The sequence below is a fragment of the Eutrema salsugineum genome, unplaced genomic scaffold, assembly GCF_000478725.1.
Source record: "Eutrema salsugineum unplaced genomic scaffold, Eutsalg1_0 scaffold_3, whole genome shotgun sequence".
NCBI lineage: Eukaryota > Viridiplantae > Streptophyta > Magnoliopsida > Brassicales > Brassicaceae > Eutrema > Eutrema salsugineum.
The window spans coordinates 4,935,817-4,959,481 of NW_006256756.1; the positions used below are offsets into that span (position 1 = coordinate 4,935,817).

The 23,665-nt window shown below is 38.6% G+C and overlaps 2 protein-coding genes across 2 annotated transcripts; both read left to right on the forward strand.

The window, feature by feature from the left end:
* The first annotated feature begins 14,665 nt into the window (after window positions 1-14,665).
* LOC18014829 lies at window positions 14,666-15,895 on the forward strand. The gene has a single exon (XM_006396887.1). The coding sequence runs from the start codon at window positions 14,666-14,668 to the stop codon at window positions 15,893-15,895; it is 1,230 nt and encodes a 409-aa protein (XP_006396950.1).
* Window positions 15,896-19,387: 3,492 nt separating this feature from the next.
* Window positions 19,388-19,853, forward strand: LOC112085288. The gene is made up of 2 exons (XM_024154492.1): window positions 19,388-19,681; window positions 19,764-19,853. Exons 1-2 carry the CDS (start codon window positions 19,388-19,390, stop codon window positions 19,851-19,853), a joined length of 384 nt encoding a protein of 127 aa, XP_024010260.1.
* The last annotated feature ends 3,812 nt before the right edge of the window (window positions 19,854-23,665 follow it).

Genomic DNA, 23,665 nt, shown 5'->3' on the forward strand with positions numbered 1-23,665 from the left:
TGCCTTCCGACTAATGCCAGGGATAGTCGGATCGCCTGTTACCGAACTACCAGATAAACTGCATGGACTTTTGGCCCAAGCCCAGACTTCCCAAATGAATGTGTTTTTGTTTCTCATGGGGATCGAAGCCGGGTGAATGGGGTAACATCCCACACAGCTCAATAACCACTCGACCACACCCACTTGGGCAGCATGGTGGTAGTTAGGGTTTGTGGGAGGTATTTTAGATAGACACCAAGAGGACAGAGGAGCGAGGAGAGAATGTAGATTTGGTATCGGTAGTAAGACGATGGCACAAGCAATGTCAGATGTTGAGGAGTTGCTGGTGTGGGATTAGTAAATTATGCCACTTTCATGTACGTAGCATGGCAAGGATGAGATGTATACGAATCAGGTTTATTTACTATTGACAATGATACCTCAGCCATTTGTAGCTCCTTCCTCTAAACGATGTCTCTTTATCAATTTTGAGAGGATGATGGTTCGACAGTGATGCTGCGGAGGATGAAGCAGAGAGGTTGGATGATTGAAAAGAGGAAGAAGAAGAAATCAGACAAAGAAGAGATGAAGAAGTATTTTGGATTCATATTTTATTAGAATGTGGAGAAACTAATCTTATGGCATGTTTGGCGACTATGCGTCTATTTAGGAAACACACTGACGCTAACACCACCTCTGTGTCAAAAGGTTTACTTTTTCATTCTCTTGAACAATTTAGGTTTTTGCTTTCACAGGAAAGTAGTCAATATGTTTTGCGATTTCTTATATCCGCATACACCTTCTTTTTGAAATATGATGATATGTACGATATATCTATTGGTTCGCATATCCTTTTGAAATCGCAAATGACTAAAATTTGCTACTATTAACTAATTTATCAGACCAAAGATCTATTATAATAAAAGAAATTTATATGTCTACACGGATATTTATCTAATGCAAAGGCAAAAATTAAAAATTAAGATCATAATTCCAAGGAACCTAACGTCACAACCGTAGAAAAGAGAATTATGTTATGCATAGTAGCTTGAATTTGTTTATTAATGGCAAGTACATAACGATTAATGAAAATGTTCAAATACTTTTTTTTCTTCTAAAATTCATGTTACTTCATTTAATATTCACCTGCTTACCTCTACATAATAATTTGTGTAAAAATGTTGTTTTTTTCAATTAATCTAAATTTATCGGAAAAAAATATCATCATCAAAATTTAGAAGTGCCAGTAATAGAAAAAAAATTAGAGGATTAAACTGTAAAAAAAAAGAACTAATACCGTAATTATGAACCATTACGCTACGACCCCATCCCTCCATATTCTATCGTCATAATTGTAAGTTTTCAAAAAATAAAATTAACCTGTTAGGGAAAACATATTATAACACGAATCTCAATTTTAAAATAAAGTATTGCCACAAGTACATTTTCAAACATTGTTTAAGTTAAAAAAGTATCTTAATTACAATTTATACAGTGTAATGCACGTGCAAACGAAAAATGGTGTGTATTAATGAATAATTAAAAATAGACCGGCAATAAGGTCGTGAGAAAGAGTTGGAAAGGACCCCAAAATTAAGCATCCCCCTAATCGTATTTAATTATTAGTTCTAATTATCTAAAAATGACTAGCTAATGAGAGTTTTTTTTTTGAACATGACTAGCTAATGAGAGTTGTCTCACTACAAGACAACAAGTGACAATCACCTGCTGGCTCACCATCCCACACGTCCTCCCCACTCTAAATTATATAAACCAACTGCATATCGAAGCTATGATCAAATCTGCAAGCCATTCTCATAATTAATTAGGATCATATAAGTTTATAATCAAAAGTTGGTTCTATATCATTTTATATGATCAGGGCCATCTATTTTTAACGAGTAGGTGTAGTTTGATAGTTTTGCTATATTAATTTATGCCATAAATTTGTTTATTATGGAAAATATATACACACTTCACGATCACTGCAATGAGCATCAAACTAGATATTTCCCTTTTTTCATTTTTAGACATTATAAAAGTACTACAAATTCATTCCTTATTATTCTAGAATTTTGTCAATAAATAATTATTTAAAAAAATATTTGTTAACGATCAAACGTTACACAGACTGATATCACTTCATCTACGGATCCAAGAAAAAAAAGAAAGAGGTGTTCCCAAAATGTGAACTCTACGACGTATCATCTAGATCATAGATTTCTAGGATATTTATTTTCCTAAATAGTTTGTTTTATATATGTTTACATAAAACATCTATCATATTTGATGGGTCATGTCGTCACAAAATAAGAGTAGCAAAAGTAAACCTCGTGAGTGTACGAGCACCATATTGGTTTCGTTCATTGGTGTGGCGGTGTGGCCCTTGTCGGGTCGCCACATAGACAATTAGACATGATCAAAACTAGTTAAAAATTTTAATTAAATAGAGTCTAATATACGAACTTCAAATCAATGATGCCATAATGATTTTATGTAACAATCATTCCTCTAATCATACACGCTCTCTAGAATTTAACATAAACTCCATTTCAGTAGACCCTATATTATGTGGGTTGCATCCCCTTGCATGTTTCCCAAATAAATAAAAAATTAGATACGCATCTGAAAGATAATTAACTATGTATGCCAAACATTTGAACCTAAGAATATCAAAATGGCAAAGTATTGTTTGCTCAATTGGTTAAAGATAGTGTTATATAATAATCCGAGTTCAGGTCTCATTTGAAGATCAATATTAATGTTTAATGGAATCACTATAAATATTATCAAGTTTTCAGCCTTTCATCGAAGAAAAAATTATACCAACTATCAAAAACTTTCTGGTCATTGAAAAAGTATCTAATGCATTCACTAATTTGAATTATCCATAATTGTAGAGCAAAAGAAATGTAACTATAAATAATAAGTTCCCTGGCAAGTGGCAAAGCCCATATTTTCAGTGTAGTTGAAGCACTTTTCAGTTTTCAATTAAGTACAGCATTGATAGATAATAATTGGCCTACTAATTGGTTCATTATTGGAACTTTACTGTTTCGCTTTGTTCTACCAATAATTTTCTTATATACTTTTGCTCACTTTGTTCAATATATTAGCAAGTACATATGTAAAAACAAGCCATTGCGTTAGAATATTTTCTTAAAAAAAATCATTTGAATGGGTTTAAAAGTTTCATAGGCTTGGATTGACTGGCTCATTTGATTGATGTGTACATGTATAATTCTAGACTTTGACCAATAGCATTTAAAAACGATCGAATCATGACCAAGAAAAACAAAAATGAATCATGATAAAAAAAAAAACGATTATCCAAATCATTTAATTGATTGAACTCCAAACCGCTAACTTATGAAAAACACATGTATGTACAAATCGGCCATTAGGGAAAATATCTTCTATAAGGTCAGTATCAACGTCATCGACCGCTTTAAGCACCCACCTTCATTTTATGTTTTCATTTTTCTTAGAGAAATTTACGCTCAATGACGCTTTTTCACTATCTATTTATAAGGAATGACACTTTCATTCCTGATGACACTTTTACACACTTTTGAGGAGTGAAATTACGGTGCTCACCCCCAACCATTTCTCTTATTTCCAAACCGATTCCTGGTTCAATAAACCGGTTTCACCAGCCATCCGACACAAACATCGATATCCTGTAAATTTGCTGCCTTCCTGTTCATCAAAAATTTCCCGACCAGCCCGCCGGCGACTAATCATTTTGGTGCCCTTACCAGCCCGCCGGAGACTAATGGCCCAGTAAAATCGATAACGTCAACATTTCGCCTCTTATTGAATACTCGGCATTTGCCTATGTAGCACCGACAATAAACGGCGATGGAGAATGTCCAATAAACGGCGAACTACGGCGACAGAGCTGTTAAACCACTTTCGCCGTTACGTACCGTTCCCTGTGAGCATGATACTCTTTTCGTACATGTACGTGTCCATACGTCGCATGATGAGTTTCGTAATCGTTTTAACTATACATGCTTCCGCCTATGATACGTGGGCATACACCGCTATTCCATATCCTCAACTATAATTATAGTGACATACCCCACATCATAGCCAGACTAATCCACATCAACCATATGGACATTTACCCTAAACCCTAAACCATCATCTTAGGCACACTAATCCATATTAACCATAAGGACTTAGTCTCACTTATCCACATCAATCCAAAATAGGCAATATTGTTCCACATTAACAATATGGACATAGACCCACGCATACACATTGATCGAAATTAGGCAATATAGTTGTCACAACGGCTATTTTGTTACAATGGTCATAGTACAACCATGCGGTGGACTATGGTTACTTATTTTATGGATGTGTCCATCTATAAAGTGGTTCATTTATCAGGTAAGCAACCACATGTACAGTTGATCTGGACTAACAATGATGGGTGTTAAGCCTTTCACTAACCAATTTCTGTGTGTACTTGTTCCTCTAGCCTTTGACTAACAAATTTCTGGGTGTCATAGTCCTGTCCATGGGCATTTCACATATACCACGTGTATAGAACCTGAAACTCTCTGGTCTGGAGCTCTTTACAGTGTTATACAAACCAATAAAAAAATTGTTTGTCAACGGACTACTGCAACACAAATCTCTCGATTATCTTTCCCGAGCTTAAAGTTGAATCGGCGACTCAAGATGACAAATGAACAAAGTACTTCGCTTAATCACAGTGCTTCCTCGGCGAATTCAGGTTCATAATCCTCTTCACATAGATTTCGGCAGATCGTAATTCCAGTGTCTGTGAAATTTTTGGGTTTATAAGTTTTTACCATTTCTGTCCCCAAAACTTAAGGGTTGAGTCCAAGCTTGAAGCGTGGTTCTCGGCCTGGAGAAAAAGGCTTTCCAATTTCATGTATTTGTGGAGAGTTAGCTGTTATAAGAACTTCTGGCACATCTAAAAATCCCGGGAGGATGTTTCATTGTTGTCTGAAAGCATCTGAGAAGGTAAAATTGATATGATTTAGTCGGTTTAACCGCATTTTCCTAGTTCCCGTCGACATTATTAAACAACTCGTCCCGATTGCTTAACACTTTTTTTACGTTCAAGGACAAAAACCATTTGTTCAAGTGGGTTGATGAGTCAATGCTAGAGGAGATCGAAGACATGAAAGGCGTTCTCCGTTCATCTGGGAATGAGATTGAGCTCCTTAAAGTCATAATTCGTGGATACGAGAACGAAATTGAAGCAACAAAAGCAGATTTTGTAGGCTATGAGAAAGCTCTTTCGAGAATGGAAGATGAGATTCGGTCTTTGAAGAGGATCATGATCTGTGGAGTTGTTGTCATTGCGCTCTCCTACTTTACCTGGGCTTAGTTTTTATTTGAGGTTCTTTGTGTTCTCAACCTTTGTATGCTTCGTAATACCTTTGGTTGTCTGAATTTTGGTGTTTACATGGACACAAACCATGAGAGATGCGGTCGTAATATGAACTTGGGGATAACGCTCATACATAACTAGGGTTTTTGTCCAAAATAACTTATATGAAACACCTGAAACTTTCATGACATTATCCGATTTACGGACATGCCCACAGTTGCTACCACATGGGTGAATTATGGACGATGTTCACTCATGGGTGATGTTCACTCATGGGTGAATTTATTTACAGGTAATGGAAACGTCCACACGTACCACTCATCCATTCCGTGATCGTGGCAACGGGCATATTGTTATGTAATCAGAAACCAAGTGATTATGTCAAAACTATCCATATGACTATGCTTGGGGTGATTTAACTATTGTTACAATATGCTTCAAGATGGTCCATGTTGATGTACGTATTCATACACATCTCCTGTCCACAGACGTCTTTGCACTCACAGACAAAGGTGTCATTAAATCTACATTTCCCACATCTAAAAATCACTGTATTCTTACGCCCACAAGTACCTGAAGTTACTCATTTATTTATATGGGCCAGTTAACTCACGTATGTTCATGTCCACCGATAAATTTGTTTTATTCAACATTTTCGTTTTACAAGGACGTGACCACGTTTAAGCCATAACAATGTACGTTCATGTCCACAGTTTCTTCCACATTTGACGATGTTCACTCATGGGTAAATTTATTTACAAGCAATGCATCAACACGTGGACATGGACAAGTACACAAATACCACTCATCCATTATGTGATCGGTTCAACTCTGTCTTCCAATAGACCGTAACGGTCATATGGTTAAGTAATCAGAAACCAAGTGCTTATGTCAAACCTATCCATATGATTATCGTTTGGCCGATTTAACTATTGTTACAATATGCTTCAAGATGGTCCACGTTGATGGACGTTATCATACACATCTCCTGTCCACCATACGTCTTTGCACGTAATCATACACCTTTCCAATCACAGACAAAGGTGCCATTCAATGTACATTTCCCACAGCTAAAAAAACACTGTATTCTTACGCCCACAAGTACCCGAAGTTACTCATTTGTTTGGATGGGCCAGATACCTCCCTTATGTTCATGTCCACAGATAAATTTGGTTTATTTAACATATTCCGTTTTAACGGACGTGACCACGCTAAAGCTATAACGTACATGTACACATTTGCGCCCACATTTGACGATGTTCACTCATGGGTAAATTTATTTACAAGTCTTCCATAAAATCGTTTACATGGAAACATCCACAAGTTCCACTCATCCATGCCGTGATCGGTTCAAACCAGTCTTCAAATAGAGCGTAACGGTCATACGGTTACATTTCTTGCAGCAAAAAAACAATGTATTCTTTTTCCCACAAGTACTTGAAGTTACTCCTTTGTTTTGATGGCTTGTTTTAACTCACTTATGTACATGTCCATAGATAAATTTGTTTTATTCAACATATCCAGAAGTTACTCACTTGTTTGGATGGCTCAGTTAAATCACTATGTACATGTCCATAGATTAATTTGTTTTATTCATCATATTTCGTTTTAACGGACGTGACCACATATGTTCTATAATTTAGTATGGCCCATTCGCGAACCCAACGTGGGACGACCACCACACGACCAGCGTATCACAAATCACCGTCTCTTTATATTCCTTTTTTTAACAATAGTCCACGTGGGTTCGCGTAATCATCTTTCAACCTCTGGTAAAATACCAATATTATCCCTGTCGATTAACTTACCCCATAAAGTTAAAAACCCTAACTCAACCTCATTTCTTTTTTGTTTCCATTTTCATATTCGGCGGTAATTAACCTCTCATCTCCGTTCAAACGCCGGCCAACGTTTCTCCCACGTCTTAATTTTGAGCTGACGCGCAAATGTCTGGTATGTTTCTTCTACTATCGTCCTTTTTGAGTTTACTCTCCCCTTCTCTAAACATGCAGAGGAAAACCAACTTCAGGACGACCGTCTCCCCTTGCGTTTATTTGCTACTGATAGATACCCAACCTGCCGCTTAAATGTCTACTCAAAACCAGACACGCTCACAGTTCTCCGGCATATACTCCGGGATTCCGCCGAACTACAACAAATCTTAAATTCGAGTTTTGGAAGCCTTTTCGATTTACCTGCCAACCGCTCACCAATATCGTGCAAACTCATCCAAGCCCTACTTGCAAGGCAACTAGTAACCAAGCAGAAGTATGAGATGTGGACGGTCTTCGGTGGTCAGCCATTACGCTTCTCGCTCAACGAATTTCACAGCATTACCGGCCTCAACTGTGAATTGTTCGAAGAGGGCTACGACACCCCGACATCTGAGGGTGTTTTGAAAGAACCTGATATTTATTGGAAGCGTTGGATCGGCGATGATGTCAAGACCACCTGTGCAGATATTGCAACCTGGCTCCGGGATGACAAAGAGATGGATTCCGATCGAAGGATCCGCCTTGCCTTGCTGCTTATTGTTGACTGTGTGCTCATTGCCAACCACCAAACGCACACTCTTACGCCCCGCTACGTGAAGATGGTTGATAATCCCGATGCTTTCCTCAGTTTTCCCGGGGGCAGAGAAGCTTTCATCAAGACCCTCTCCTCCATGAGGCCATCTAGATCTCAATTGTGCAAGTCAAAAGAGGGTCCAGTATCTTTATTCTGCAAACAACTCCAGCAGAAATCAATTAAGCTAAACGGGTTTCCACTCGCTCTGCAGCTCCTTGCTTTCAGAGCTATTCCCGCTTTGCTTGAAAAGTTGCCAGACCCAGCTGATCGTCCACGGATAATAGATCTCACCTCATCAGGATTCCCAAACAACTCAGTCGTTACCCTGAACGATGTGCTCGACGCTGAAATTGATTGCAATGTAAGTCTATAACTGTCTAACTTTTCTTTGTTTGGGTCTAACTATAAATACGCTGAGAGCAATGTATGTACAGGTAACTATATATTTTTTTGTGTAGTTGGTTGTCAATCCAATAATTGATCCTTCCCCAAATAGAGGTGTAGGCGTTGGTGAGTGGGACGACGAAATTCGCGATAGGAAAGTGGAATACATGGTTGACCTCATCAAGGATAACCACGTATTTGTGAAGGAAGAGTGGCCTGGCGGCGACCATTCATGCCCATTAATTGTACACCAGCCTTTTTCTCCACAGGCCGGCCACAAAAGACACATTTTGAACCGGAAGAAAGGCAAAGCAACTTCAAAAACCGTTGTATGCGGTCTCCCTAAGCCCCAGGTTACTTCTTCGAAATCTAAGGAATCTCGTGCCTACGTAAAGAATTTTTTGGATCAATTGCCAGACGCACCAAGTGATCAGCTATTTTGGCTAGCCAACCATTTGGCTGACATTTCCTATAAAGTTCACTCATTGCAATCAGTTCCCCAAGCTACTCCCAAGCGAACGCGCTCTCAACAGAAGAAACCGGCGTCTTCTGGTCGGTCTTCGAAACGTCGTCGCGTGTCCACACCTATCCCACAATCTTCGTCCACATCCACCAAGGAGGCGGCTATCAGGTTGGCCGGAGATCACCAGCTGGACTCATCCAAAGATCAATCGGAAGATGACATCCATCCACCTACCCACGTCCATCATGTATGTTTTGGAACAAGTCTGTCATCTATGTTTTTCATCATCCACGTCCATTTCAACTGATACTGGCTATTTCCGTTTTATGTGACCAGGAATCACATCAAAATATGGATGACGCGGAGACCATAGCTGTTGCCCCTTCTTTTTACCTCTATTTATAATTACTATATTTTTGCGCCCCGTTGTTCTATGTCTGATAATCTTTTTTGTTTCAGGGGCCTACGACATCCGATATTGATCACGTCAATATTCCCAATGTAAATCAAAATTCCGGAAAGAGTCCTGAACACAGACACGCTGTTGACCCCAGTTCTGAGAATGAAGTTTCCTCAAGTCAGGTATTCAAACACAACTCATTTCAGTTTCTAAAACCAAACATGTCTGCGTATTCTGTTAACAATTATTTTACATCCTAGGATTTGCCGTTAACGCAGCTGCCAAAAGGCGCCACCGAATACTATCCTCCAGCGCTTGGCCCAATTGCGATACACGATAACGAACTAACTACGACAGAAGAACCTCGTGGACATAACAACCTGGTACGCGAAATTTATGTCCACATATTTTTATATCCACTCTACAACAACGATTCTCAAAATCACATGATTTTTGCGCCATACAACTTTATAGGAACTGGCCGTTGCCCCATCGTTGAACCTGTCCGAAATTGCTCCATCTACCAACGGAACTCCCGTCAAGGTTTCGTCTGGGTTTGAACATGTAAATAGCCTAACATTATTATATTACTGTATCTGGCCGGTTAATCGTATCCATTTCCAATCCGACCATGCGTACTCTTCTTAAATATACCTTTCCTCCTCAGATATCGCAAGAAGAGGGTGGGGGATTACCGAGGGGCCAAACCGACTACAAGGCTCATGTAATACTTTAGGAAACAGTAAATATTTGATTTACGTTTACAGTCATAGTGTTTTCTAGTGTCCGCTGAACGCATAGATTCACTAACATCTATACTTGCTTCCCTAGTTGTATTTCCATTTAGACTTACGCGGATTATGTGTCTCGGCAATGCTTATAAGCCGACCTCAACACCGCCAATGGTCTACACAAAACTTCTGACAAGCATCAAAACTTAGCGGTAACATATAAGATTAGTTCAGGTTTTCAAATGATCCCCGATAGGAGTGTTTACGTTGATCGTGGTCCGTTGTTTCAACTTAGGGCCTGTATTTCATTGATAATGATGAAGGCATCTCAAATGTTATTGCTTCTCTTAACACATGGCTGCCTAAAGATTTTGCTGGCTTGATTGATTTTGAACATATAGAGGTAACCAACCCATTCTTTGCGGTAGTTGGTAACCATACCAGTCCTTTTCTAAGCTGGCTAATTTATGTCCATATCAACTAACGTTTTGAACGGTCATTTGTTAATTATATATACATTTGCCTTCTATGACTGCTAACGTTACTGTGCTATAGCAGGATATAAATCTGGAAGCACGCGCCGATGTCACCAAGGTACGCTATTATAAATGTAAATCCGCACCTTAGATACATTCAATTCTAAGTGCTTTCATGGATTACTTCACAAACGTACAGGACTGTCCACCTCTTGGAACAGAAGCTACAGTCATTAAGGAATTTAACCGTGAACCTGCCAACCTGGTAAACATTCCATTTTGCCATCCACATCTTTATTTCCGCCATACGATCAGTGCTTAAAATTGGACTTCTTAATACATCCACAAATACTCATGCGTACAGGCTTATCCATTTAACTGACCATCATTATAATACTATACATAGAAATCCAACTAGTTACCCATACACCGTCCACCAAGATCTATTCATGATAAACATGTAATTACATATCCACAAATTCCATTCCATTGCTACAGAATCATTTGGAAGGCGATCAGGTCACACCCCTTTCATCCGGCTGTGCGCGGTCTATGCTGCCCCCACTTCCACTGGTAGAGCAACCCTTGCTACCCATTGGTTACAATGTCAATCCCAATTCCGCTGATGTACGTGTCCATGTAAACTACAGCACATATAGTTAAATATATGTCAACACTTATGTTGGTTATTAATAACTTTTACTCGCCTCAATGGTAAATAGGCGCCCCATGAAGAACGTACTATGACCACGCCGGCGGAGACTATGGCATCAAACCAAACAGAAACCCCTCAGACGAATGATCACCAGATCAGACTATGGCATCCATCGCACTCAGTCCGTGATCCTTTAGACATTCTCCCGATCATTTCTGAAGAACAGTTCACCGAGTTTCATCATGCCCTGTTATCATCCCCATTCAGGTTCCCATCTGGTTTTACATATGTTCTTTTATAATCACAGTTCGGTTATTTGACTATATAGGTCATAATTATTATCAGGAGTCATAAACTCCCATGTGGTCAAGCACTTACCAACGACTTTTTCATTGCTCTTGCTGCCAAGGACGAATGGACAACGCCCCTGGTAAATGTTTTTGGCCAGCTTAACTTGCCTGGTGGTCGGGTATTTACGGATTTTGGATTTCACGGAAGTTCTATTTTTTTCGTATGTTACAGCAAATGGAAATGCTAATGGAGACCCTTGGCAGACGTCATGAGAATACATGTCAGGCGGAGCGATGTATCTTCGTTGCCCCATCTTTCATAACCACATTGCAATCGAAGTACAGGTCATTCAAAAAATCCATCAAAAAATCTTTGTTCACATGGGACGGCAAAGTAAGGAAGTGTGTGGCCAGCCCAGGGAAGACATGGTTTAACGACGTTGACTTCGTCTACACACCCATGTTATGGGGTGTTAAACACTGGGTTGGTTTAGCCATCAGTTTAAAGCTCTGGCATGTCTATGTCTTAGACCCTATCCCCTCTCTCACAACAAAGGATGAGTCTGTCACATATATGGAACCTGTTATCTACCAGCTACCACACATCGTCAAGAAGTTTTGCCGTGAAGACCAGTCGCAGTCTCATGGGATCGACCCCTTCGTTTGGAACAGAGTCAAGTGCAATTACAAAGTGTCAGATCCGCTTCATTCAGGGCCGCTAGCAGTTAAACTAATGGAGAACCATCTTCTCGGCGATGTCATCAAAGATAGTTCAGACTTTACAGATTCCACCATTCTATCAATCAGGCGGGCCTATGCTATGGACATGTATCAAGAGCTGGTATCCCCTCTGTATATGTCCACAGGAAACTAATTTACGCATGCATCGGGAATTCGGTTGTCTGATTTTAAATCCTACATTTTAAAAGCTTTTTGTAGTTTGGCTGTACTATTTTACTATTCTCGGTTTACTTTATCTTTTGAAGCTTTTTACGAAAGACATCTCTGTCAAATCCTTTTACAATCATAACTCCCATCAAATTAATATTGCAACTTGTCAAGCGTTTTACAAAGTCAACTCTGGCCACGCAAATTCCTACTTCCTCTCAATCCAAAAATATATTGAGCTGATTATCTGTCCATTCTGCCTTTGAATCTTAACAAATTAAGTTTACACGCTTTTTAGGGTAGACACTTATGTATAGTCACATCGCCGAAAGTAACAATGCATTGTCGTCCTTGGAACCTGTTGCAAAAAGATTCCTCATCCAGCAGCATGGCAAGTGACGTATGGTGTCTCAATGGCTTCATCCATTAAAACCGCTTCGAATTTGGACGCAACCTTATCTAATTAAACTTTTAGTGGTAACCAATCCATTCTGCGCAGTAGTTGGTAACCATACCAGTCATTTTCTAAGCTGAATAATTTATGTCCATATAAACAAACGTTTCATACGGTCATGTCATACTTATATATAATTAGGTAAGGTATGACTGTTAACGTTACTGTGCTGTAACTGCTATCGTCCACACTTGTTCCATCCATGCTTTTTAGGTAACACAAACTATGGAACCTCCTCAATGAAAAATTTTAGTTAAACAATTGAACAAATTTTAAATCCACTTTTGGAAACACTATTGCCACATCCCATCCAACGGTACTCTTCAGTAAAGCTGCCATTTCTTTTGTTGGGAACACATTTCTTTCATTGTTCCTTTTGAGTACATCACGTGCTAGCGGATCTCGCCTCCCTATAAACACATTTCTTTTTTTTTAATTATTGAATATGACCAGATAGATGACAGTAACACTTTCCACATATCCGAATCCGCTTTTCGAGTTCAAATTACTAGTTGCATATAACTATGGACACTTGTGCTGTCTCATATCAATGCATTGAATCAGACTTTGACATGAGGCTGCTAAAGTGGACTGTTACACATCAGCCCCAAATGTCATCATTACAAAAGGTATGCATTAATCCTTCTAAACAACGATGGTCATCTTCGTTTTTCTAATACATGCCCTCAGTTGTGGATGTGTCCATTGTTTTTAATTGTGGATTTGGATGTGTACAAAGATACGTCTGTGAATGTAGACATGTTTCTAAATAAATGTATATTGTCTTCTGTTATGTACTATATCCCTTACAGTCATAACCTCATACCATCGACCACCTCTACAATTCCACCATGCCATTCAGTTATAGCTGGAGTTCTAAAGGGTCCGCTGTGCCTGACGTAAACGAGTTTGATTGGTGGCCTATTCCAAAAGTCGGGTTACCCTCAAGGTGTTCATGCGGAGCAGAATTGCAGCTTGAGACATCCGATACACCTCCGAACACTGGCCGTCATTAGTACGCCTGCCAAGGCCCCCCGGTTAGTAATTTACCATTCATACCCTTCCTATGGAGCTATTCGCTTTTTTGTAAATACTGTCGTTTCAATCACAGGCCCAAGGATGCGGGTTCTGCAAATGGTGGGATTACGCAGTTATGGAGGAGTTAAACATGCTCAAAGGAAGGCACCAAGAACACAACGACCGACTTGGTTACATGGCCTATGACGAATTCGGTTTCCCCTACGACTTCCCCGCACTTTTCGGTGATATACGCTCACTCAAATCTGAGTTCGAGATCCTACAAGCTAACCTAACCGAAATGAGGTCGCAAAACCGGAAACTGCACCGTATCACATTCATGATTCCCCTTGCTATTGGGTTCATCTGTGCTTTGATATTTTTATCATCCAGCACCTAATGTCTGTAGCAGGTTACATAATCACTTATGATGTACTTGTCTACCACTATGTCAGAAGTTATTATAAGTTATTGTTTTTCACGTTTATTATGCAATGCATCGCCCTATGCAATGTCTCGTCAACTCCCGCTGTCATTATATAACTGTATTGTATTATTGTTTAATTTATTATTTCAGTGTATGAGAAATTTTAAAATTATTAATTAACCATTAATTCACTATAACGCTAGCTACAAACTTGTATTATCCATTAATGACATCAGTGGACCAAAGGCTTTTCTATTAATAATAAATTTTGATCCTACTTCTCTATAAAATCAAAACGTTGCAAACACCCCTTGTATTATTTAATCGGTATATTCTTCATGTATATATGTGGACACGTACAATGGTATAAACTAATTGGTGGATAAGTCTGTGTTGTTCCCCGGTTTGTCTCGTCCACCGTGGGACTAATAGAATTTTTAACATTTACCGTTCCTAATACATTTACCTTTATAAATATATTCATTTTTACACTTCCTCCTCCTTCATTACAATACTAAGTCTAAATCTCATCTTCCTATTTCGAACACTTCATAATTCAAACATGACTGTTCCCACCTCCTTCACTGTTTCATATTCCCAAATTCCTTCTTTCCTCTCCGACTTGAAAGAGTCCAACCCAGGGACGGTCACGGCCATTGAAACAACCACCGATGGGAATGGTTCTCAACTCTTCAAACATGTATTCATCTCACACGGTGCAAGCCAACTAGGGTTCCTTTACTTACGAAACCTCATTGTTGTTTCTGGTGCCAACATGAAAAGACAGATACCAGGTTATCTCATCGTCGCTGTAGCCCAGGACGCAAACTTCCAGACATTCCCTCTCGCCATGGCGATTGTAGACCGTCAGAGCGAAGAGACGTGGAGGTGGTTTCTAAAGGAGCTCGAGGAATGCTTCCCTGACAATAACCAGATTACATTTCTGTCTGATGCAGGCCCGATGTTTACAAGATCTCTCACAGCTATCTACCCAAACGCCAAACACGTTGATTGTCTTCGTCGTGTTCAGATGACAGTGCAGCTTTATTTTCGAGACACCACATTGAAGAGCATGATTCGGGAAGCTGCGTGTGCTTACACGACGGGTGCGTTTCGGAGGGGCTTCAACCAGCTGAAGGAAAAGAACCAGGATTGTGCTACATTCCTACTGGCGTATGGCTTGCCTCGTTGGACTAGGTGTTACCAAGCCGGTGAAAGATTCAACATGATGACTGCAAACATTTCCCAAAGCGTGCTTCATCTAATGCTTTCTCAACCAGTTATGCCGATAATCCAGTTTCTGACCTTTTACCATTCCACTGTCATGGTTTGGTTTCGGTCAAGGCTTCGCGCATCAATGGACCACACAGGCGTCATCTCTCCAGGTGTTCAGAGTTTAATGGACAAAGCCAGCGACACCATGATGCAATGGCAGGTTACCCAAATAAGTTATGGGTGTTGTGAAGCTGTGAATAACCTCGGCGAGACACATTTTGTGAATCCTCTCAGACGCACATGTTCTTGCATGATGTTCAACAAACTTTGGATCCCATGTGTTCATGCCATTGTTGCCGCTGATGCTTTTGATGTCCCGGCATCGTCTCTTGTTCATAACTGCCACACCTCTCTCGCCTGGTTTGAAACCTACACATCTCAAATCTATCCTATTGCACCACGGAATGAACAGACCAACACTCCATTGCCTGAGGCCGAACTGGTTCTGCACCCCCCAACACCGAGAATTCTCGTCGGTCGTCCACGGAGTATTATCCATATGGTAACCAATTTATAATTTTTCATTTCCTTTTCCAAACTGTTTCCTCACTTGCATTTTCGTTATCTGTACAGCCTGAATGAAGCAACATGGCCACAAGGAATTCGTCATCTATCCTAAGAGCGCATCTCATCCTATCATCTTTTGTTTTATATGTAATTTGTGTTCCTTTTCTTTTTTTTTTGATATCCCCTACCTGTAGAACCGGTTCATACGGTTATGTCCATGAACCTATTTTCCATTTAAGTTATATTTCGTCTTCACTCTCTCTACATATACATCCAATTGATTCGAAACTAACATAAGTAAATTAAATCTACTCCTATTTCAATTAAGAGTACACAAAACTCACTCAAGTTATAAAAGTTAAATTATAAATATGCCAAAAATTGCCCACTGATTCACTTCCACAAATCTCTATGCATTTTTGGAATAACGAATTCCCAGACATGGCATACTTTTGGGTGGATATCTATAAAATGTACGACAACATTTATATCATCTGATGTGGCACAACTGTTTGATGTGTCAGATAACATCCCCTCGCCGAACACAAGGTCACTAATCAGGCCTTGAAAATCGTTAACTTGACATAAGTAGTGGCCCCAAGCAAACATCATTACCGTCAGCTGAGCTTTCTACAACATAGGATTATTACACAACTTTTATATGCTGGATAATTGGAGTCATAGTTCTAACCAGCCCATTAAAGGGAAACATTAGTTATATTGATCTATGTAGTATTTGTCCACGATATAATGGTCACACCCACATGTATTGTATTGTGGACCAGACCACAAAACTACAGTGAGCATACCCACACAATGCTTTTTTAAAAACCTTTGGGCGGCAATTTTAAATAGGTCTACGCTTTACACAATGCGGGCAATCACAAAAACAACATTTTACTTCAACAACATAAAGATTAGGTTAACAACAACAAAGACATTTACATGCTACGCCCTTCAAAGGTAAAAAAATAAAAAAAGTTAATTAACAATTATCAGACTCTAGTTTATTACATCAGTATTATTTCCTCATCTGTCATACGGCTTCTTTTTGCAGATATAATGGAAATGCAATGTGAATGTTCTGCTGGTGTTTGGCGCTACAGCCAGAATGGGAAGTGGGATTTCGAATCAGATAAGGCTCTAATGGCCGGCGTCATCTCTTTACGCGATGACATGTCTTTGTCTGATTTGCATAACGTTGTAATCAAAGAGTTTCACGGCGACCTCAATGAAAACAGGACTGTCGAAGTATCATATTGGTCTCCTCTGCTGACAAACAACACATCTGGGATTTTTACCCCACCGGTAATACTACGCACTTCGGCGGCCATAAGTTTTTTGATAAAACGTTTGAAAGACAATCCAATGATATCGCTGTTCGCTAGATTTGACTTGACCCATCACAAGCCAGCAGACATGGACAAGGAGATCTCAACACCGCTCTCGAAAAGACCTTGTCTTAGTGTTACAATGTCTACTCCAGATGATAGGAATTACAATTCATCTAAGCATCATGGATCTTCATCTTCTGGTATGTTCGTGACACCCCAAGCTACCGTGACTACTGTTCCAATGTTGGACGACGAACAACTTCTCCAGCACGCACTACAAGTGGAGCAATCTCTATCTCGTGTTCCAGGACCCCCCCCCCCCCAAGGAAATCTTTTGCTCACTCCACTTCCAATTTTTAACCTTGACGTCCCAAGATTTGACCTGAACCTGCCCGATGACCCTCATACATCCAATCCACATCCATACGCAGATGCGGTCGATGACCACAACTCAGATTCTTCCGAAAGCGACGTCGATGAAAGAGACGACATAGATAATATTGAAGTCTATCCACGTGGTTATGACCACGAGTTCTGGGATCCATTCTTAGAATCAGGATACGATGGATCCAATGCTCCGGAATTGGTATGCGAGGACGACATTGTTGCAGATCCCATGCCTATCTCCCAAGAATCTAATCAACCGTTCGTTATCGCGCCATCAACATATGCTTCCATAGGCAGTTTTCCAACAGTTATGCCCAATGGAACTACTAGAACTCTATCCGACTACACTGATGAGGATTTTGATATTCCCCCGTTGTTTGATGATTCTGTTTACTCTGTTCCTGACATTCCTGATCTTGATGGCTCAGATGACGACGATAACCTTTTCGTTGGGAAAAGGTATGGAAGCAAGGCGGAATGCCAAATAGCATTGGCAGTATACGCAATTAAGAAAATGTTTTGCTTCCGACAACCTAGGTCTAATCCTAAAAGCTTCATCCTACAGTGTACGGATGTCAAATGTGGTTGGCGTATAAGAGTAGGCCAGATTGGGAACACAGGCTTTTACGAACTCAAAATGGTTGAACTCAAACACACTTGCGCATTCGAGACTAAAAACACATACAACCAGAAAATTACATCACGCGTCCTGGCCGCGGTTTACAAATCTCAATATGGCGACCCATCCACAGGCCCAAAGGCAGCTGAACTACAGAAACTAGTCCTACAAGATCTTCGAGTTTCGGCGTCGGATGAAATGTTACCGTGCCAAAGGCCAAGCAATAGCAACGTTTCGTGGAAAGGATGAGGAATCATATCTTCGCTTACCCGCCTATCTGTACGTGCTCAAGCAAGCAAACCCAAACACTGTAACAGATTTGGTCACCGAGACAGACAAAGATGGCTTGTTGAGATTTAAGTATGTTTTTGTCGCATTTGGTGCGTCAATTCTGGGGTTCCGTAGACTGAGAAGAGTATTGATCATTGATGGAACTCATCTCTGGGGGACTTACCGAGGTGTACTCCTTACTGCCAGCGGCCAAGACGGGAACTTTCAGGTCTTCCCATTAGCATATGCCGTGGTCGATGCTGAAGATGAGGAATCATGGACGTGGTTCTTATCGAAAGTCGAACGACTATTGGCAGACAGCACCAACTTGACTATCATATCAGATCGCGCTGATTCAATTTACTCTGCAAAAAAGAAAGTCTTTCCTCTTGCCCACCACGGTTCATGCATTGTTCATCTTCAACGCAACGTCAAGTCAAGGTTTAAAAACAAGGGTCTGGCTCAACTTCTTTCCAAGGCAGCATATGCTTATCGGCAGAAAAGCTTTCGAGAAGCTTATGAACAAATTCGAAACTGCAGTCCACAATGTGCTAAGTATTTAGACGACATAGGTCAAGCACACTGGTCGCGATACCATTTCAGGGGAGAACGGTATAATATAATGACAAGCAATGCGGCGGAGCAGTTAAACCACGCATTGAAGAAAGGGAGGGCATCCCCAATCGTAGAACTACTTGTTTTTATCCAAAAAATAATGTCACGATGGTTTTTTGCAAGAAGAAAGAAGGCACAACGGTGGGGGGGTTTGTCTACACCTGAAGTCGACAAACTGATCGCAAAGCACAAGGAGGATTCAGACTTCAGCAAAATAAACCATCTCTCTACCTGGAGTTGCGAAGTAATTAGTCGCCTAGGTGAAAAGAATAGGGTAATGGTCCAGGACAAGAAATGCACATGTAAAGTCTATGACCGCCTACAGATACCTTGCAGCCACGCCTTGTGTGCTGCAGACAGTTTGGGTCTACCACATAGTTCTCTCCTCTCAGAATATTACAAAACATCCACGTGGGCCGCAACTTACAAGGAGGTTATTAACCCGGAAGATGACCCTGACGACGCCGACTTACCAGATTCTGTTTTGAGCCTAATCTTACATCCCCCAAATGCAAAAAGACCGCCAGGAAGGCCTCGAGAAAAGAGAATTCCCTCTAGAGGGGAGTTACGGGTACGTTTCCATCCAATTCATTTATCACCATTTATCAAGGATTACATCATCTATAGTCCAATTTATTACTTCATAATTTCAGCCAAACAGAATCAAGAAAGCAACTCCGAACAAATGTGGACACTGCCACGGCACTGGTCATAACAGGTTACGATGCACTAATCCAATTTGAACATCTCGACACTCTGTGGAGCATCCGACCAAGATAGTACTTATGACATCGCATCTATGTAGGATTCCATCTTTTTGGGTTTTGTAAGTCCATGTTAATTGTGGATGCTGTCAAACCACGATGTCCTTTTTTGATAATGGTACTCTCAAGTATTGCCTAAACTATAAATGTCTTATAAGTATAAGCCGTATTATATAGTTCACTTAGTACTCGTTTATCGCCACAGGAATTTACCGTCGGGGTTAAACCAAAAATTCCAAACATTTAATATCTACCAAAATGGTCGGAACCATCTAGACATCATTTCGATATAATGTAAAGTTCTGAACTAAGAAGCCTTGTCTTCTCTACATGTTGCCAGTAAACCGTTTACATACAAAGGTTACTATTTTTCTTACAACGTCAATGTGTACTAGCGTATATAGTCCCCTTCCCCGATATATCTCCGCAGCGACTCGTAGGTGATAGTTTCCTGGATGGGGCTGCAAACACCTCCCTCCTGGACTAGTAGGTTATTGTTTAGTCCTTTGGTCTTAACCACATATAGCGCCCACAACTATTTTCGCCAAAATATTCAGACATCCATATCACCACTGTTCCAATCTATACCTCTTGCCCTATCGGGTTATGGACATCTCCACATGTACTTGTTAAAAAAACCCGACATATAGTGACTCGCCGTAAATCGGAATTTGGGAAAACGGAAATGTAAAAAGAAATCAGTTTCTATCAATCCGCTTTCTAAGTTTACAGTCGGTCGATGCGAGAACAGAAATGTCGTTTCTGTAACGTGTAGTTGAACTTGCCGTTTCCGATTTCAGACGTCAAATTCCGGCATCGGAGGGCAAGTCTCCACCGACACAAACATTCGCCGACGAAACACAAACCCAAACCAACGCAAACCGACGCAAACCCAACACAACTTAAACCGAACCGTAGCGTTGTTTTGTAAGTGGGAAGGAGGGATTGAAACGAAATTTCACATCGCAAAACTATGAAAAAGTGCCATCAGGATCTAAAGTGTCATTTTCTGTAAATATGCACCCAAAAAGTGCCATTACATGTAAACGACTCTTTTTCTTAAGCACCTGAATCAATGTCTAATAATGAATAGGTCGCTTCCAAGGACCTATCATCTATTGATTTATCTGAATTTTTCATTTTGGTTTTGAGTCAATAAGGTAGATAATACAAATCTTGAATAAAATTAAATAAATAGTAATGATAAGACATTAAGCTATATATACAGTGTTTTGTCGACGTGTGTTTTACCTTTTAACCCTTTTTTGTTTTTCTTTTTATTGTTTATGCTACCAATTATATATTCTTCACGTGTTTTTCTTCTCTCTTCTTCTAGTTTCAGTTTTTTTCTAGCCATAGAAACAAAACTTTCTGGTTAGAAAAAATCAAAAACAAACACATCAACATTCAAGACTTCGAATCTATAGTTTCCTAACAAAGATCCAACAAATAAATTCATAGAATTCTGCAAAAATCAGGTGAAATCCACAGTTTAGATGAAAGCCATGGATCCATAGTGATGAAAAAGAAATTCACCCGAATTATTTGAAAACTGTGAGTTAGAATTGAGTAAATTTAGTTAGATGTTAAATTCTAGTTGATTCAGTGAGTTACATTCGAGTTCAGTCTAAAATTTTTGTTAATGCAGTACGTTTAATTAAATACATGTTAAAATATATATTATACAATTACATAATCTGTTATCAACTATATATTTTATTAGCATGTTAAGTTTTTGCATTCTTTAACACTGAGTTGCTAAATTTGATTCGATAACATGAGAATATCTTAATCCGTTAACACATATAAGTGATACAATTACATAAAAGGTTATCCGTCTAAAAAAATTTTTAGGGCGCTGCATTTCATCTCATACATGTTAACATAGAAGTTATACAATTACATAACGTGTTATGCAATTATATAATATGTTACCGTGCTAAGTTTTCTATTTTTTAACATCTATGAATTGTTACATCTGGCTGGTTGAGTACCACATTGAATATATTTTATGTAATAATAAGATATCTATCTTTCTGAAACCAGAAATTTAAATCTGAGAAAAAACCTTGGTGAGATTCCTATAAATACCACGGAAAAAAAAAGAGAATGAAGCCTCGTATAAAAAGAGATAAAGAGAGAGAGAGGGAAAGAGAAAAGAAGATAGCGTCATGTTAAATTGAATAGTTGTATTCCAACATATACCAGCACAAGGGTACAATTGGAATTAAAAAATATCAATAATACTCCCTCTGTTCCTAAATAGATGATGTTTTAGTATTTTCACACTTATTAAGAAGCAATAAATACATATTTTATTAATTACTTTTTGTTTTTTTTTAAAACTATTTTGCTATGTTCAATAAATATATAACCTTTATTCACACTTTTCAATACTATTTCAGAAATTTGATATTCTTACAACCAATGTAAATTAAGTATTTTTTAATTTACAAATAAAATAACATTAAATACTTCTAAAACATTATCTTTTGTGAAACAATACTAAATCTTAAAACATCATCTATTTAGGAACAGAGGGAGTACATTAGTTTTCTCTTTGTTACTTTCCCAATTATGACACTTTTCTTGGATAAAGGGTGCAAATACTCTTTGGCTTTTTAATGTTTTTATTAAAGATAAATTTAATATAGCAAAAATACATTTTTTTTGGTGGTTAAGAAGGAACTATAACATTTTTTTAACAAATGGAATTCGGTTTTTGACATTGACCCACGTATAATAGTTGTGTTTATGTTTAATTTACATGAGACAAATCATGTTTAGATGCGATAATTAGATTTAGATATGGATCTTCAAATCTGAAAGCGTTTTAACTATACAGATGTGGTGTTTCTAACGTCACACCTAGGGCCGGTCCAAAGCATAGGCGAGGTAGGCGACGGATTAGGGCATTCAATTTACGAAAACATATTTTGGTTAATTTTTTTATAAAAAGTATATATAAATAAACAAAAATTAAAAGATTTTTTATAAGATAATAATATTTGTAAGTTTTTTTTGTAATGTTTATGGACTTATCTCTAAAAAAATATTAGTTAAGAACAACAATTTATATTTTAGAAAGAAAATAGAATTTGCAGACTTGAAGGTTTCTTTAACGAATGGTATGCAGATATAGTTGGTGATGATCTGCTTCTGGAATTGAAAATTCTCTCAGAATTAATACCAAATGAAGTTGGGAAGCTTAATGAAGTGTTTGATTTTTTGAAATAAATGAAGGATTGTTATCAAAACACAGAAGTTTCATATCGTATATTGTTGACAGTTCTGGTATCGGTTTCTACTGCTGAAAAAGATTTTGAAATTAAAGCTGATAAAGAATTATTGGCGATCTACCAAGAGCGATTAAATGAGCTAGCTTTGTTATCTATTGATACATTTGTGGTTGAAAAACTCGACTATAAAAGTATAATAAACGATTTTGTAGGAAAAAATGCAAAAAAAAATCATATTTCAATAATAAAATATTAGTCTTATTGTGTTTTTTGTATTTTTTATAAACTATTTATGGAGTTGAAATATCTTGTTTTTGTTTATTTTATTTTTAAAAAGATATTGAAAAAAACATACTTTAAATTATAGACTAGAGCATTTAAATTGATTAGTCCGGCACTGGTCACACTAGTACTATATATCCAAGTCAAACTTGAAAATTTTGATCGGGCTAACTCTGATCTCATGTGTAACTGCTTTCTTTATTCATAATATCAAAAACCAAAAATAAAAACTAAACTCAGAATCAACAGAAAAATACAACAGAGAAACAA